This window comes from Rhipicephalus microplus, chromosome 1, assembly GCF_043290135.1.
Source record: "Rhipicephalus microplus isolate Deutch F79 chromosome 1, USDA_Rmic, whole genome shotgun sequence".
NCBI lineage: Eukaryota > Metazoa > Arthropoda > Arachnida > Ixodida > Ixodidae > Rhipicephalus > Rhipicephalus microplus.
Window position 1 is genome coordinate 190900097 of NC_134700.1, and position 16094 is coordinate 190916190.

At 47.6% G+C, this 16094-nt stretch overlaps 1 protein-coding gene across 6 annotated transcripts in view; it reads left to right on the forward strand.

Annotated features, from left to right (window-relative positions):
* nemy (cytochrome b561 family member no extended memory) overlaps positions 1 to 15298 on the forward strand; it is a 165214-nt gene extending 149916 nt beyond the window's left edge. For 3 of the 6 annotated variants that reach the window (XM_037429783.2, XM_037429781.2, XM_037429780.2), the window contains exons 2-6: positions 3199 to 3225; positions 9757 to 10043; positions 11543 to 11748; positions 12388 to 12557; positions 14284 to 15298. In XM_037429783.2, the coding sequence (XP_037285680.1) occupies positions 3199 to 3225; positions 9757 to 10043; positions 11543 to 11748; positions 12388 to 12557; positions 14284 to 14437 (844 nt within the window). In that variant the 3' untranslated portion in view covers positions 14438 to 15298. Of the gene's footprint in view, positions 1 to 1483; positions 1630 to 3198; positions 3226 to 9756; positions 10044 to 11542; positions 11749 to 12387; positions 12558 to 14283 lie in introns of those variants that run through there. The other 3 variants (XM_037429784.2, XM_037429782.2, XM_037429779.2) reach the window with 2 other exon arrangements.
* Positions 15299 to 16094: the final 796 nt, after the last annotated feature.

Below are 16094 nucleotides of genomic sequence, written 5' to 3' on the forward strand. Positions count from 1 at the left end.
TTTTGCGCTCTGTGTACAGGCGTCCGTCATACCTAGCCAGCGACGAAATGAAACGTTCAAGGCCATTGTGAAATCTAATTCCGCACAGCGGGGAACTAACTCTTCAGGGAGTGACGTGCTGTCTGTCACACTGAGGTGTGGTTTTTTTGGTCCTTCTCTATAGCTTCTACTACGCAGTGGCATTCGCTCGTCTCTTCTCGCTCCGGAAGTTAAATGGTTTCCGTATGGTACATTCGTCACGAAGGCGCGCGCTTCCTTGCAGTGTACGTTTGTAACTGCTAAGGAACCCGTCATCATCAGCTAAATTAAGTGCAATGTGGGACTGGTATCACTCCCGCTGATTTACGACCCTTTTTGTCACTCTCAAGCTTCAAAAGGCTCCTTTGCCACAAAGGGATTCACTTAGTCCTGGATTGCTGCAGGCCTGCCCTGCAGCCATATTGCGTTCTGGTGCAATTCGTGGACTTAATGTAGATGAGCTCCACCGCTAAGTACGCACTCCTTTACGGATGGATTCGAGTGTTGCCAACTTTTCGTTTCTGTATCCTTTAACAACTAAACGAACAGTGTAGGCGCATACGCATGAAAACGGTTGGGTTGATGCTTACGATGTTTCATGGCCTTCTTAATTCACATTGCGATATACAAAACAAGTAAACAGTGGCTTAACAGCCTAAGATGGCGATGCCCAGATTTTTACGGAAAATAGGCCAAGCTGGAAAGCCTACGGTGATAACGACGCGAGATGATGCCATCCATGTGCCGTACCCAGATTTTTTTTTTCGGGGGTGATTATGTGTACAACGGCTAACTTTGTCCAATGGTGGCCTATGTGAAGACGCGTGTAAATACTTTCGTATCCCCAGAAAGGTTAGTTCGTGAAAAAGTTTCGGCGGGTGTCACAACCCCGAGATTACCCTGTAAGTATACGTCCCTGATGTCATGTAAAGGTCGCAATAGCGGTATCGGATTGTATCAGCTCCGTACACTGCTCGCAACATTCAGGGTTCTTCCTAAATGTCAAGGTGGATGAAACGCTTCGCATTGACCCACTCGTGACGCGGCCAGCACGCGACCCGAGACCACTAAAAATGACCAGCTCGTATCGACCAGTATACCGCGACATCGGTATACATAGACGTCACGTAGAAGTGACGCCCATCGACTATACTGCACGTCTCGGCGGTCGCGTGTAAGTTATACTTCCATTCCCCGACTGACGTCACGCGGCAGCAAGGGCAGGCGCTTGTTTCGCGCGGTCACCGAATACGGATGCGTCGATCAGAGAGCGCCGCTGTCGCGCCCCCCTGCACCCGAGACAACAACCAGGCGACGATGACAGTGCTATCGAAAGAGCGTCCTTGCGTGCGTCCAGCGAGGCGGCACACAGCGAGGCTCGCTCGACGCGTGCATTGAAGAAAAAAGTACTAGCGGCCAGTGGCCGTAGTCTCCGTCTCATCTCTCTAACCCGCGCGCGCTTTTATACGTCCGTTCATCTGCTGGATACTGTGGTTTCTGCGGTCGTTGCGTCAACATGCGGCCGACAAACGCCGAGTCGCACAACAAGTTGGTACACGTGCTAGATCGTATTTACGAAACGCCCGAACGAGTGTACTACCACAGGCCGGGGTGAGTGTCTCTCTCTCTCTCTCTCGTGTGATCACTGAATCGTACCGCGTGTTGATGGCTTGTTTCGTGGCGCGATCCTCCGACTGCTGACGTTACGTACACGTCAGCGGGCGCGCCAGAAACGGCATGCATGAGTAGAGTGCAGCACCATGGCAGCACGGGGCTTGCAAGCTGCTTTAAGTGAACTGCTGGAGTGACGGCGAAGTTATCAGTCGTGTCAAATGCAAGCGGAAAGAAAACGGCCTTCCGCATTCACTCCTGTGCACCGTGCTTCTGTGAAAGGCGAATGGTGTTGTTGGCAATGGGCCTTTGCCAGTGTGCTGTGCTGTCTACACCGCGTTGACCGACAACCGCATAAAATTAATCGGACTGCTGAGCTTTTCTTATGTCTTTCGCGCCTAGAGCTATATGCTCCTTAAAGTGTACCGTATACAGTAACTCTATTCGCGCCCTTTTTCGTCCTCCTTTTATTCGCCAAGTAAATTCGTTCTTGGCGTAATCCGTGTAGGAAGGAGATTCGTTCGTTCGAGAAATTCCGTATTTATGGAAGCCGAAATGAATGAATGGTGGTTGCCTGTTCTCGCCCCCGTGTGGTTAACAGTTGACGCCCTCGATTCACGCGTCGAGGGCATCGCGCGACGTGATATAGGAGACGCGGCGGCGCCGCGCACTGAATACGCCGGACGTACGCTCCATGTGGTTTGCTGCACATCTACGCACTTATGCGCCAACTGTATGCGAACCTTAACATTCCTTTCCATGGCACTCTGTCTTCGAGCCATCAACGTACCAGTGGTTTGGTCATTTCCAGTGTTATGGATTGGCCTACTTGAAAATGTCTGGCGCAATTAGATTACGTGAAGCTCACTACTGACTGCTACCAATAAGTTATCGTTATAATCGGCAAGCGACAAAACCTATGCGCACTAACTTCGATGAAGAAAAAGCAAAAAACGCGTGTAAAGTAGGTCTCACCGAGGCGTTGGTCTCGCATAGTTATAATCGTCTGATTAATCTGCGAGGGAAAAAAAAGAAAAGTCGGCTGAATGGTCTGTCAGCACGCCCTTCTTAACGCACATCTGTTTCACTGTTAGCGGAAGGTACCATAAACAGAAAGGATGTTTTCGATTCTGGATAATCTGAAGAGAAAATCTGAGAATAGCTGTGTGCGCATACATGGTAAACATTGTTCCGAGTCAACACATATCGCGCGTCAATATATTTATCATATAGTCCTGAATGCTGATAATGCTACACTAACCGCGCATATTTATCGTTGTGATGTTCATGACCTTGACAGTGGGGCTACGCCGTTTTGGAGCCTAAATTTACCCGCGACTCGGCGTCAAGTGCATGCTGTCGGAGCGTGAATACAACCGATAATTGGGACTCACGCGGTGTCGCTGCTGCATGCACCTTAAAGTATGGGACGTTCGCGCGGGCTGTTATCGCAGATGTGTCGAAAGCCGTTATCCGATCGCGGTGTGCCGTTGATAGTGTTGTCGACCGCGTCTGCACCTTTCTGTGAATCAGTGCTGACTGCGACATCCGCTGTTTGTGTCGTTCCAGGCACAGTCGGCACGAACATCGCCCCAGGTAAGTATCCCGCCGAAAACGCCTCCGTGTTTGTTCGTGTGGCAATGCACTAATTTCCCTCTATGCGTGCACCGCACGCCGTCTTCTTTGGCATTTCCACCAATTCCCCTTGTTGTCCTTGTCCTGCGCTGTGTGTTTTCTTCGGTTCGCTGTTCGCCATCTTTTCCATTCGTGGGCGGGTGCCCAGACATTCGCTGTCCCGGCTTTCGATTGCATTCACCCTGGTCACTCTCTCATGCACCATTTGAGCGTGGTCGTTGATTTTTACATTTTTTTTTTCGCTCTGTGCCTCGTCTCTTGAATTCGTTCCTGGCATGCATTCACGCTATTCCGTCTTTCGTTTCTCACCCCCCTTTTTTGCACCCTGTCGCTCTCATCTGTTTTTCGACCAGTGGGCGTTGCACCTGATCACGTTCTTCTGAGTTCTTACGTACGCATGTAATTCCTGCGAAAGTCGCACGCGGGTGCCCAGGTTTGGAGATATTTGAGCGCAGTCACGCATGTAGAAAGACAGCGGTCCCACATGGGTCGCAGACCGTTTTGTTAAGCGGCTCGCCGATTATTTTATTATCGGCGCCAATGCGGAAAGCCAACTGGTTCTGTTATCCGGAAGTGTTACTGCTCTAGATGCTTTCTTGGCCGTTCGAGTGCAGTGGTGGGTGATTACTGCCTTAGTCGTGTAAGTTATGAAAAGTGAAACCGACATGGGAGGCGAACACGTCGTTACACGTGACATAAGTGCGAAAGCGTGAGCAGGGCTGTCGTTCAGGGGCAGGGGGCGAAGATTCATTACCCCCATCCATTAAGTTGATGTGTGGAGCAGACTTTGCGCCCTTCCCCTCTAGGTGACTATGTGGCCGGATGGTTGTCCTCGACCCCTCCTTCCCCTCGCGCACGTAAAATTGAAAATTTACGGGGTTTGCATTAGGACACGGTCTGGTCCGGAAGTGTCCGAAGCGTTTTCTGGCGGGTCAGGCCCGGTCTTGAGGCAGTGGGCTGGGCCGGACTCACTCATTAAAAGGCCTAAGTTGAGCCATTGGGCCTGATATAGGCCTTTGTGTTAACTTGAAGTGACACGTGAAAAGAGCTGGTGTACTTGGAGGGTCGCCGTGATCAAGTTCGCGCTCAGATACGATGCGATAGAAAACCTCCTGGATTCAAGAGGAAATCTCTACTCTTGGAAGACGTCAATAGGGCCATTTTGACGAAGGTCGTCCAATTCTTGGATCCCTTCAAGGAGGCCAGCGAAAAGCTTGAGCAGGACAAACTACGGTAACGCTGCCACCTTGTATCGATATACTACACACAAAGGTAAATAAGCAACATCTGCGGTTTCGACAGACTCACCAGAAGTGCGCAAGCTCAAGTCGAGGACGCCAGAATTTCTTCGAATAAAACTGTTCATAGGAGCGACTTTAATCCACGCTCTTGATGGGCAGGGGAGGAAAACTGTTCACGACACGTGAACTGTTCATTGGCATTTACCACAAAGGGGAACGAGCACAAAACAGCCGGATCCTGAACCCCCAGCGAAGCGTACGTCCATTGTAGATTTTCAAGTGACTTGATTCCGCGGAAACTCAACCAGCGTATACAGTAAGCTTGAGTATAATTCACATAAAAAACAGCGCCAATAACGAGAGACAAGAAAAAGGAGACAGACAGTGGCACTGAAGTTCAGTGCCACTGTCTGTCTCCTTCTTTTTCTTGTCTCTCGTTATTGGCGCTGTTTTTTATGTGAATCATGTCGTACCAACTTGCCCAAGCAACCACGTTAGCTACTTGAGTATAACTTCGGGACAGTGACTCGTGTGAGGCTTGAATGGTGGGAAGCCCAGTGTAGGAAATACCATGGGCTTTCATTATTTGCAAAAGTACTTTGCATCTCATCCACGAGCGCAAGCAGCGAACGCGATTTCGGCAAAGCTGGGTGCGCACTCCGAGACAGGAGGACCTGCTTGAAGCCGGAGAGCCTGGACAACTGTAGTTGTTTTTTCACAAGAACATGTAGTCTTCTTTTTTTTTGCTTCTTGCTGGCCTTTTCAAGCTCCTATTCCTTTGTCGTCGTTTTCACTTGTGGTCTTTTTGTGTCAGTGGGTGTTATTTTATGCGCAATTTTTTTGTTTCTCGAAGAAGGGTGAAATATTTTATCTGGAATATCATCAAGCAGGACGTAGCAGCTTCATTATACAATTATCACGTCTCCGTGACACTATGTTAGAATATGAACGATTTATATTTCATCTGCTTTTGTGGCTGTTCACCCTATATGACAACGTTTTAGGGGCGAAGCTCCTTAGGGCGTGGGCTGTGCGTCCCCTGTATGTAGCCACCTCTAGTTTAGTTCTTGCAGTGTTCACTAGATGGCGGTACCGTCCCCTGTATGTAGCCACCTCTAGTTTAGTTCTTGCAGTGTTCACTAGATGGCGGTACCGTCTCCTGTATGTAGCCACCTCTCGTTTAGTTCTTGTAGTGTTTACTAGATGGTGGTACTTGTAGCTGATGATGAAAAGATGCAAGATGTTATAAACTAGAAAGCGGTACTTGTAGTTGATGAAAGACGCGAGATCTTATAAAATAGGAATGATGTCACATATGGCGCGTGTCATTGGTTGAAGGCAATCGTTCGATTTAGTGCGGCGACGTACGCTAGGGGGGAGCGATGTAATAAAATCGAGTGGGCAAAATGTACAGAGGATTCATGGTTTACCAGGTTTACCTCCGGAGCTTCGCCCACTCATCATCATTCACTTCGTGGATAAGGCGGCACTTTTTATTTTACTGCGACAAACTATTAATCGGGAACCTCTTTTTTTTAATGTGTAGTTAATGTTTTCAACGTGAGTGTAGAGAAGAGCGTTAACGATAATGTACCAGTTGTTTCTATCTGCTTTTTCATGTTTGTTGTACACTCCTTTTGAATGTATTTAGTAGCTATGTTTTGTTTTCACTACTGTTTTCGTAATGATTCGCGATGTGCCATATAGGCAACATTTCATTTATATTCCTTTGTATTACGTACCACAATTGATGTGATTACGAGGTACGTCGTAGAGGGGACTGAATTAATTTCTACCACCTGGAGTTCTTTAAAGTGTACGATAAGTACGCGGGTGTTCATGCATTCCGCCCCCATCAAAATTCGGCCGCCGACTGCGGGAATCGCGCCCGCATTCTAGGACTTAACAGCTTTACCGCTGAGCTACCACCGTGGGCAAAGCAATATTTCGATGCATGTACGCACTGCAATTTCCGTCCGATCGCCCGCTACAAAACGCAAGGCGTCATTAATAATCATCAACTAATATCTTGCCCCGCCGCGGTGGTCTAGTGGCTAAGGTACTCGGCTGCTGACCCGCAGGTCACGGGCTCGAATCCCGGCTGCGGCGGCTGCATTTACGATGGAGGCGGAAATGCTGTAGGCCCGTGTGTTCAAATGTGGGTGCACGTTAAAGAACTGCAGGTAGTTGAAATTTCCGGAGCCCTCCACTACGGCGTCTCTCATAATCGTATGGTGGTTTTGGGACGCCAAACCCCACATATCAATCAATCAACTAATATCTTCTAGAAGGCCTGGACATGGTCATGAACACGTGCGCCCTGGGTAAGTTTAGTAAAGAATGCCCGGACCCGGCCATCGAACCATGGGGCCGGGCTGGGTTCGGTAATGAGCGCTCGGGCCCGTTCTTGGAACCACGGGCAGGGCTCGGGTTTCATAAAGCTGGCCCCAGCCGAAAACTCAGGCCCGGCTGTGCTCTAGTCTGTGTTAAGTTAGGTGCACCGTTGCTTATTTTCGTCAAACCAACGTAGCTCATGTGAAGCAACCTATAGGACTCCTAACCACCACCACAGCTCTTCTTTCTTTTTCATTTCCTTGCATGTGCAAGCGCTGCTGCAAGCTTGACCGAATATCTAGGATAGTTCATTTCGTAAATAAAGGAATGATGTCACGACGTCATTTCGTATGCCATTTCTTTCCTTCTGTTCGAGTCCTGAACTGTTGGACATCGCAGGGCCAACGGACATTAGTTCCGCATGCATTGAATTGAAGGTGGGCGGGTGCGGCCGCTGTCAGCGCCGTGTGTGTGTGTGCGCGGCGAAAGAACCCGCGCCCTCTCGCGCAGCGATGCGAGGGATCGGGGCCCCTTCCTCCGTGGATCGGGGCGTCTTCGCACCCGCATCGCGGCGCTGCCGGCGTCCGTTTTTCCCCGCACGTCAAAGGGCGAATCAGAGCGGCTCGTATCCGATTGTAGCGGCCCCGCGATGCTGAGGCGGCGGCGCCCACGCGCGCGTTGCTAAGAGCCCCGACCTTGTTTCCGGCTCCCCACATTCACTGACTTCAGCGAGCAACACCCCGCACTTGTGCGCGCTTTTGGGGCGAAACTCGGGGGGAAAATTATTTCGCGGGCGCAGTCAGCCAGGCATGCGTGCATATACCGTTCGCTGCGCACCGCGATGATGAAATTCTGTAGCCTTGAAAAAGCCTCGCGAATAGTCTTTTGCCGGTGGTACGGATGCTCCAGATACGTTACAGCCTCATTTTATATATATATTTTTAATTTGATGCTCCGTATCAAAGGAACAGTCAGATGCTCGTCATACGTGCACACTTAAGAATCAAGGTAATGTGCAAACGTGAGCAATACGAGCTGGAAAACGGAATTCATATTTATTTCATCGATTGCTTGTAATTCACGGACAGTGTGACGTATCCAACTACCAAAGATACATTTGTGCTTAATTATTTAGCGTTGTCAACACTTTTGCGCTTGCCGGCAGCGTTCAGCTGACGACCTTTGAAAGGCGATCAGTGTTCCGCATTACTACCCACTGTATATATGCGGTGGTCTAGTGGAAGGCACTCGGCTGCTGACCCGCAGGTCGCAGGATCGAATCCCAACCGCGGCGGTCGCATTCTCGATGAAGGCGACAATGCTTGAGGCCCGTGTGCCTATGTGCACGTTGGAAAACAGCAGGTAGTGGGAGCTTCGGGAGCCCTCCACTGCGGCGTCTTTCATGACCATATGGTGGCTTTGGGACGTTGAACCCAAACAATTATTATTAGGGTCGTATTACTCACGACCATGCATGTTTCATATTAATAAAGGCGACATTTATAAAAATCATATAGCCGCCATGTTAGTGTGCCCCCCCTTCCCTAGTAATGTCTAAATTCACGCCGCTGGTTATGAATGCCGTCAGAATTTCGGTGCGGCTACGTCTGAGATCTCAGTCCTGCAGCTTTCATTGTGATACGGAAACAACCCACATCTGCTTTTAATTTCTCTCTTTCTCTCTTGAAGGCCTCATAGGATATGGAGAGTATAAATAAATAAATAAATAAATAAATAAATAACACAAGTGCCAGTAGCGCGAGCGCGCCGGTTTGTAATTGTCGGACCGCTTTCTCGGCTAAAAAAATAAAATGTGTGTGTGGGGAAGGGGGGGGGGGGGGGGGCTTAGCGACTGGTGACGTGTGGCTGGGCACGGCGCAGTGCGTCTAGACACTGAGCTGAAGTACTGTCTCAATATCAGAAGCATACGTTGCGAGAACTCGGAGCTACTGTCGGAAGGACGCCAACAGCACTTGGAAAAGAGCGCTGTCTGGGTCGGCAATCAGCGAGGAATCCGGGTTCACGGGCAAGCAAGGGCACATCCATGTGTACGTTAACTGTCGCATGAAACAAAATGTTTAGTATCAAGCATATAAATTGAATAATAGAAAAAGGTGTTTATTAAGCTAGCAAACTGTAGAGATGCAATTTTTTTTCTAGGAGTGATGAAGGTGGGGGGGGGGGAGGATCCAAGCATCTTTTTTGTAAGTTCGTGCTCGTGTTTGCATACTTTGAACTACCCGGGCGTAGGGACTAAGGCGGGGGTTAACTCGACTCTCCCTAAGCTATCTGGCACTACCACCAGTGCTCAATATTGTTTCGTCTTTTATCCCCCAAAATGAAGCAAAATCGTAATCAACTCCAATTATTCGTACAGACTTTTTCTTTTTTCACGATTTCAACCAGCCGAAAGCCAGAACACTGAGGATAGAAATATTTCGTCTTTAGGATAGTTGGTTCAAATTCTCAGTATGTACAAACTGACCCGAATTACAACTGTAATCAAATTTATACGTACAGAGCACATAGAAAATACATTTTCTTTAATATGCAAGCGCACGTGTACATAGATTTAGGTGCACCTTTAAGTGCACGGAGACCCCAGCTCCGGCGCTCCTCATAAGACATATCGTGTTTTTGTGACGTAGGACCCCAACAAGTATTATTCATCAATTATTATTCATCGATCTCTTTCGGGAAGGAGTTACTTTAATATAAACTCTTTCTGATAAAGAATAATCGGCGTTGTCACAATTTTGTCTTTAAAAGGGGGTGGGGGGAGGGGCAAGTGTTCCTTTAGCACACCCTGCCGACATCCCAGGTAAAGAATCGAAACTATAAGGAGTGGCTGGCTTTCTGTATAATGTCGACTTGTCCCGTACTAAAGTGCTCTCTCTCTCTCTCTCTCTGCATGCAGAAAGCAACAGCAGCAGTCGGCCAGCAACGGTCAGCGTAGCGGCGGCGGCGGCGAGGCCGGAGGTGCGGCGGCCTCCTCCAAGGCTGCCACCGAGTCTGCGGCCATGAAGGCGCTCTTCTACCTGCTGCTCTTCCTGGCCGAGGTGCTACTGTTCGGCACCATCACGCTGCTCATCTACTGGGTCTTCAACTACCAGGGCGGCGTCGCGTGGGCCAACGACATCAAGAAGCAGTTCAACCTCCACTACATCCTCATGACCGGCGGATTCATCTTCCTCAACGGACATGGTGATTTACAAATTTATATATACACCATACACGCCTTCCGCAGAGCTATGTTAAGACAACAGTGGTCAACGAACGCGTCACACCAACGCCCACTCTCTCCCTATATAAAGAGAGTGGGTGCGCCGCTTCCCGTAGCCCCGCTCCCTATCGGGAGAGCGCCGCGTCAGAAAGCCCCGTGCTGACGCTCTGCAACGGGTGCGTGTGGTCAAGCCTTTAAAGAGACATTACAGGCCAATATTAAGTTGATTGCTGAAATAGCACTCCAGAAAACTCGGTGCTCTTTTGTACCTAGAAAGTGCTTATTTCGAAATAGAATAACGTTTCAGTGGTCCTTATCGCGTTAGCACACTTCAAATTACCCGCCTCCATATGGGAGCTTTCACGTCACTTGCCATGCACAACGTTGCCCGGGGGGCCGCCGACACAACTAGCAGCACAGCGAAAGCCACAGCAGCAAAAACGGCTATTGAACAATTTCCTGCCATGGCTTCCGAGATGGCAGGCGTGCTTGGTTCAACTGGGCCCCGCCAGATGGCGCGACCTGTCCAGTGTAACCAGGTGAAAATTGAATTTTTGAACCACTCGCGCCAATCCCCATAGTAATGTCCGGTGGTTTTTTCCATGAATCAAACGAACAAGCAGCATTTTATTACATGCCTCTCTTAATGCACGGAACGTTCTTTATATAGTGCAGCTAGTTCGATTACTCATGATTAATTGTAGGCGATAACTCTGACGTCATCGGTATTATTTTGCAAATGGCCTACTCATGGCGCATGTGTGCTCGTGCATTTACCTTAATTTCCCGGTGAGTAGGGCACTGCTGTTTATAATATTTTTGTTTTAGACGTTTTTATACACTGAACTTTCACTCTGACATCAATTATTTGCCTTTAGTTGTCCTTTAACCACACAAGCCCGTCGCAGAACGTCATCGCACGCCTTTCTGACACGGCGCCGCGCCTTCCTCTTTGAAGAGAGGGGGGCGCGCAACTTCGCCCAGCTGCGCATCCTCTCTCTCTCTCTGTAGAAGGAGGGCGCAGTGCCCCGTCAGAGAGCCCCGCCCCGCGATGACGCGCATTCCATAGCCGAGATAAGGAGAGGCTGTTCGTCTGAAATATAATCTACCAGCCTTTTACAGTTGCGAGAATAGGATGCACGATAAAGGTGGCTCGTACAAAGCAGCGTAGTTTCGCAAGTACACTACATTTCTTTCAACATGACTTTGGTTCCCTTAATTGTGCCACAATAAATATCAAATCAGTAGGCATGGGAGCTACTGGTGATTGAGTAACATTGAAAATACCACACGTGGATGCCAGAAGCATTTCGCTGATGAAGAGTGAACACAATTGGTGTTACTATAGTTGACAACGCATGACAAGCATGGATGTGTTATATGAACAGAAATATCGATCACACCACTTGCATGCTTGCTACCCTTCAGGAGTGTTCTGCACATGCAGTTCCAATGTGTGATGGTTGTCCTTTTCATGCAGCAATGCTGGTGTACCGCAGCTTCACATGCTGCAAAAAGATCTACAACAAGCTTCTGCACACCATCTTCTTCGTTCTGTCCATATCGGCGATCACCATCGGCATTGTGTCTGCCTTCATGGCGCACAACAGCAAAGCTGACCCGAAGCACTTCTACAGTTTGCACTCGTGGATTGGCCTCGGAACTATGGGACTCTTTGCTTTGCAGGTACAGCGTTGATAACTGCATGCATTCCCATTAGCTATAACTGGATGTCTTTTCAACAGGCTATCAAAGTGCTGTTGTGATAATTAACAAATGAATGTAATACGGAAGATGGTAAACGCATATGGTACATGACAGCCACATGGCCAACATGGAGGCCTGATGTGGAAGATGGCTGGCATTCAGGTCGGGTAAAAACGACACAAATGAATTTCAAAATGACATTACAAACACCAATGATTGAGTGCATTTTCTGTTAACAGCTGCATTTTCAGTTAACCCGTCATGGTGGTGTAATGATTATCGTGCCTGAATGCGGCCTATTGAAACATTCCATGTGCCAATAATGCCATATGTTTCCACAAGATTCTTACGGAAAGAAAATGGACGCTGTAAGGTAACGTACGGGATTATCGGAACGGCATACGGAACATTTCAATAGGTCACAGGATCGAATCTTAGTCGTTGCAGCCGCATTTTGATGGAGGTGAAATGCTTGAGGCCCATGTGCTTAGGTTTAGGCACTCGCAGAAAATCAGATGGTCAAAACTGGCGTAGTCCTCCACTATGGCACCCCTCATAATCTTATCGTAGTTTCGGGGCATAAAACACCCAAATTATTTATCTTCTCGCATTTTTCAGTTCATTGTAGGGTTCGTGTCATTCCTGGTACTGCTGTGCTGTGACAAGGCCACCGTCACCTACCGGCAACGCCTGGTGCCGATTCACACCAATTTCGGCCTTATCATCTTCAGCATGGCAGCAGCCACTTGTGTCACGGGGCTCATGCAGACTGCCAAGAGCCGGTTCAAGTAAGTGCATCACGAACATGCAAGTCACCCGTTTGGTGTTCTGCCGAATTTAATCTTTAAGGAGACGCTAATACTGTAGCTCCACGACGTAGATCATCTGCTGACGTGTTGTGCACAGGCTTGTAGAACAGTGAAGAAATGCAAAATGATCTCCAGACGTGCGCATAAAAGGAAGAGTTAAAGGTACTGCTCTGCGCACGAAAGGGCAGAGGTCGAAGTGACGAGAAAGTGAGGGATGTCAGTCGAAACCAACATAGTAACTTGCTCACATTTGAAAAGCACGCAGGTAGACAAAAAAGCGAGCCAACACAGACATCATCATCATGAGACTGACTATGGCCACTACAGGGCAAAGGCCTCTCCCATGTTTTGCCAATCAATCCGGTCCTGTGCTTTCTGCTGCCACGTTACACCTGTAAACTTCTTAATCTCGTCTGCCCACCAAATTTACTGTCTTCACCTCGCATGTTCGTCTTCTCTTGCAATCCAGTTATTTACCCTTAATGCACCAGCGGTTATCCTACTTATGCGGTACGTGCCCGGCCCATGCCCCTTTCTTCTTTATTTCAACAATGAAATCCTTAGCCCCCCGCTTGCTTCCCGACTCACTCTGCTCTCTTTCTTCTCTTAAGGTTACACCCATCATTTTTTTTTCCATTGCTTGCTACGTCGTCCTCAATTTAAGTTGAACTCTTTATAAGCCTCCAGGTTTCTTCTCCGTAGGTAAGTGCTGGTAAGATGCTGCCGTTATAATACCTTGCCCTTGAGGGATAGTGGTAGGTCACCATTCGCAATTTGAGAATGCTTGCCCCATCCTTATTTTACTTATTTTACTCTCATGGTTCGGCTCTGCGGTTATTACCTGTACCAAGAATGTATTCCTTTACAACTTCTAGTGTCTCACCATCTATCGCAAAGCACTGTTCTCTGCAGAGATAGTTGCAGCTTACTTTAGATTTATGCATATTATTTTGAGTACAGACCTACTCTTGTTTCTTGTGTTTAATTCAGTAATCATGAGTCATAATTTATTCCTTGAGTTACTTATCAAGGCAATGTCAACAGCCTTCCATTAACACTTATCCCTAAATCTTCCCATTCTATACAGACATAATCTACAACACATTGTCCACATTGGGGGTAGTAGGAGGATTTAGAAACAACAGACCATAAATTATTAAGTGCTGCTCTCACAATGGAGATTACCTAGAAGCGAGCAACCTGCGTGCTGGTGCAAAGATGCACGGGCCCCTGCAGGTAGTGCTGGCCCTGCTGTTTGAACTGAGACTAACAGTGTAGGCAGCCCTGATAGAAACAGGACAATGTAATAAACAAAGCAGTTAATTATATCATTAGGTCAAATACTGTTTAGTCTTCCAGCTGCAAGCAAGCAACAAGTAAATGCTGGAAGTGGCACTGGTTTGAACCAAGCAAATCCACATAACTGTCTTCCACATCGTTGGACACCTCAACTGTGATCAAGGCGAATTCTCAAACATATGACATGGAGTGTGCTCCAATAATAAAGGAAGGAATGGTTGTTGCTAGGTTAACTAGTTAGTACACGTACCAAGTTTCCATAAAAACACACAACGGGTGACTCTCGCAAAGCTATTCCCGTTTTGTGCTCAGTGGCCTTCGATTAGGGCAGTATGCAGTTCGGTAGCACACCTGCCTGCACCATGCACTGTAACTCATTGCATTTCGTCCCACTTTGTCGTTGCAGTGGCGCCAATGGAGCACCAAACTACCCAGACCTTCCCGAAGAGGGGATCTTTGTAAACACCATTGCCATTGCCATCATTGCACTGACAATCCTTCTCCCACTGCTGGTCAGAAACAACCTCCGCGGTGGACAGGCAGTCTTCTCTGTCAACTAGTGTGGCTGAGTGTGTTCCCTGTTACACGGGAGCTCCGCGCTGCCACGAGGAAAGGCGTTTAGCGACACTGCTGGAAAATGATCTTTTCACGAGACTTCCGAAGGGTGCAACAGCTGCACGGACCAAGTTGGCTGTACAGCAATGGCAGTCTGCCCGCGTCTTGAGCACACCGCAGATGTGCGTTACCTGGCCACCCTCCCCAGGTACAGCACGACGTGTGGTGCAAGAAAGATCAGTTTTTAGCGTTATTGTCGCAGGTCCGACAGAACAATTTAGTTCAATTTATTTTTATTTCTCCACGTGGGGGTCAGGCGTGGGAAGAAACAGCTCTGCAGCTGTACCTTTTATTGTGCATGTTTTGTTTGGAACAGACTTCTGCGTCTTCTGTTTCATATTTTTCAATGTGGTCGTGGTTTGTTCAGGCCAATTTCTTTTTAATTGTCCAACATACTCTGAGCGATTGGGGAGGGTGGGTACTTGTCACTAGATGTTTTTTAAACCTGCAAGTCATGACTTTGATACTATGAAATTAAGTTTTAGAGCAAGCTTGGTTTTTGTATCTTGTGGCAAAACGGGAGTCTTCAGCTTAAATAGCGAATGCGTGAAACTGCCACCAGAGAAAGCCTTTTCCTCACTGACATGCAGAGTGCTATAATAAGCAGTGTTGTCGAATTTTTTTTACTCATTTCATGTGTAAACATGCCCTCATAATGCTCATCTTCAGTTAAGACCTAATCAAGACCCATGTTTTAGTGGTTTTGCAATAGGATGGGAAAGTGCATTTTGTTCCCAATTTGGAGTAAGGAATAGCTTTTGCTGGAAGCACTAAATTACAGTGTAGTTGCGGCATTGCTGCAATCAGTAAGGCTTTTTAAAGGACACAGGTGAGCTACACCTCAATGCAAGACTGTCCTTTGCAAAACTGTCCAGAATAGGGGTCTTTTATCATCGTCATAATGTAGCAGTATTTGGTTCTATCGATGTGAAACCATCCAAACTGCATTTGCCGAAACCTATGTTTACCTGCTTAGGAAACTTTGCTTATTGCAAGGTTGTTTTCCTAGGCACCTATTTGAGCCAAGAGGAACTTGAATAAACAGATTTTTAATAAAATGGTTATACTTTTATTCGACAAATTTTTAGCTCGCTGCCGGTGCACAACCAGCAAAGAGCAGTTTACCTAAAGAAAATAAAAAAACCTGAAATAATTTTGGCAAGTGAACAATGTGAAAGTTTTTTTAGCGCCTTTACAAAATGATTGTAGCATGCACTGCACACATTACTTGGATGCTGTTGTACCGACAGTCACGAGCATGAGAATAAGCGGATGTACATTTATCTATGACCATTCTTTTCTGAAATTGACTAGAGGGAACTCTGGCACTGCAATCTTTCAGCCACCATGGGAATGATTGGTAGAACACAAATATGCATAGTCTTCATGCTTCCAGGCTTTGAGCGCACTTGTGTCTTCATTTATCGCTGTGTTTTGGTTTTGTTTTGAATGAAAGAACGAACCGATGGGAAGTTCACAAGCTGATCAGAATTTGTGAGCTTAGAGGCCAAGGTGGTTAAGGGTATCTGCTGAACTTTTGCCGATTGTCGTCTCGTAATGAAGTAACTCCAAGCCACATTAATTCAAACGAAGCCGGAAGCA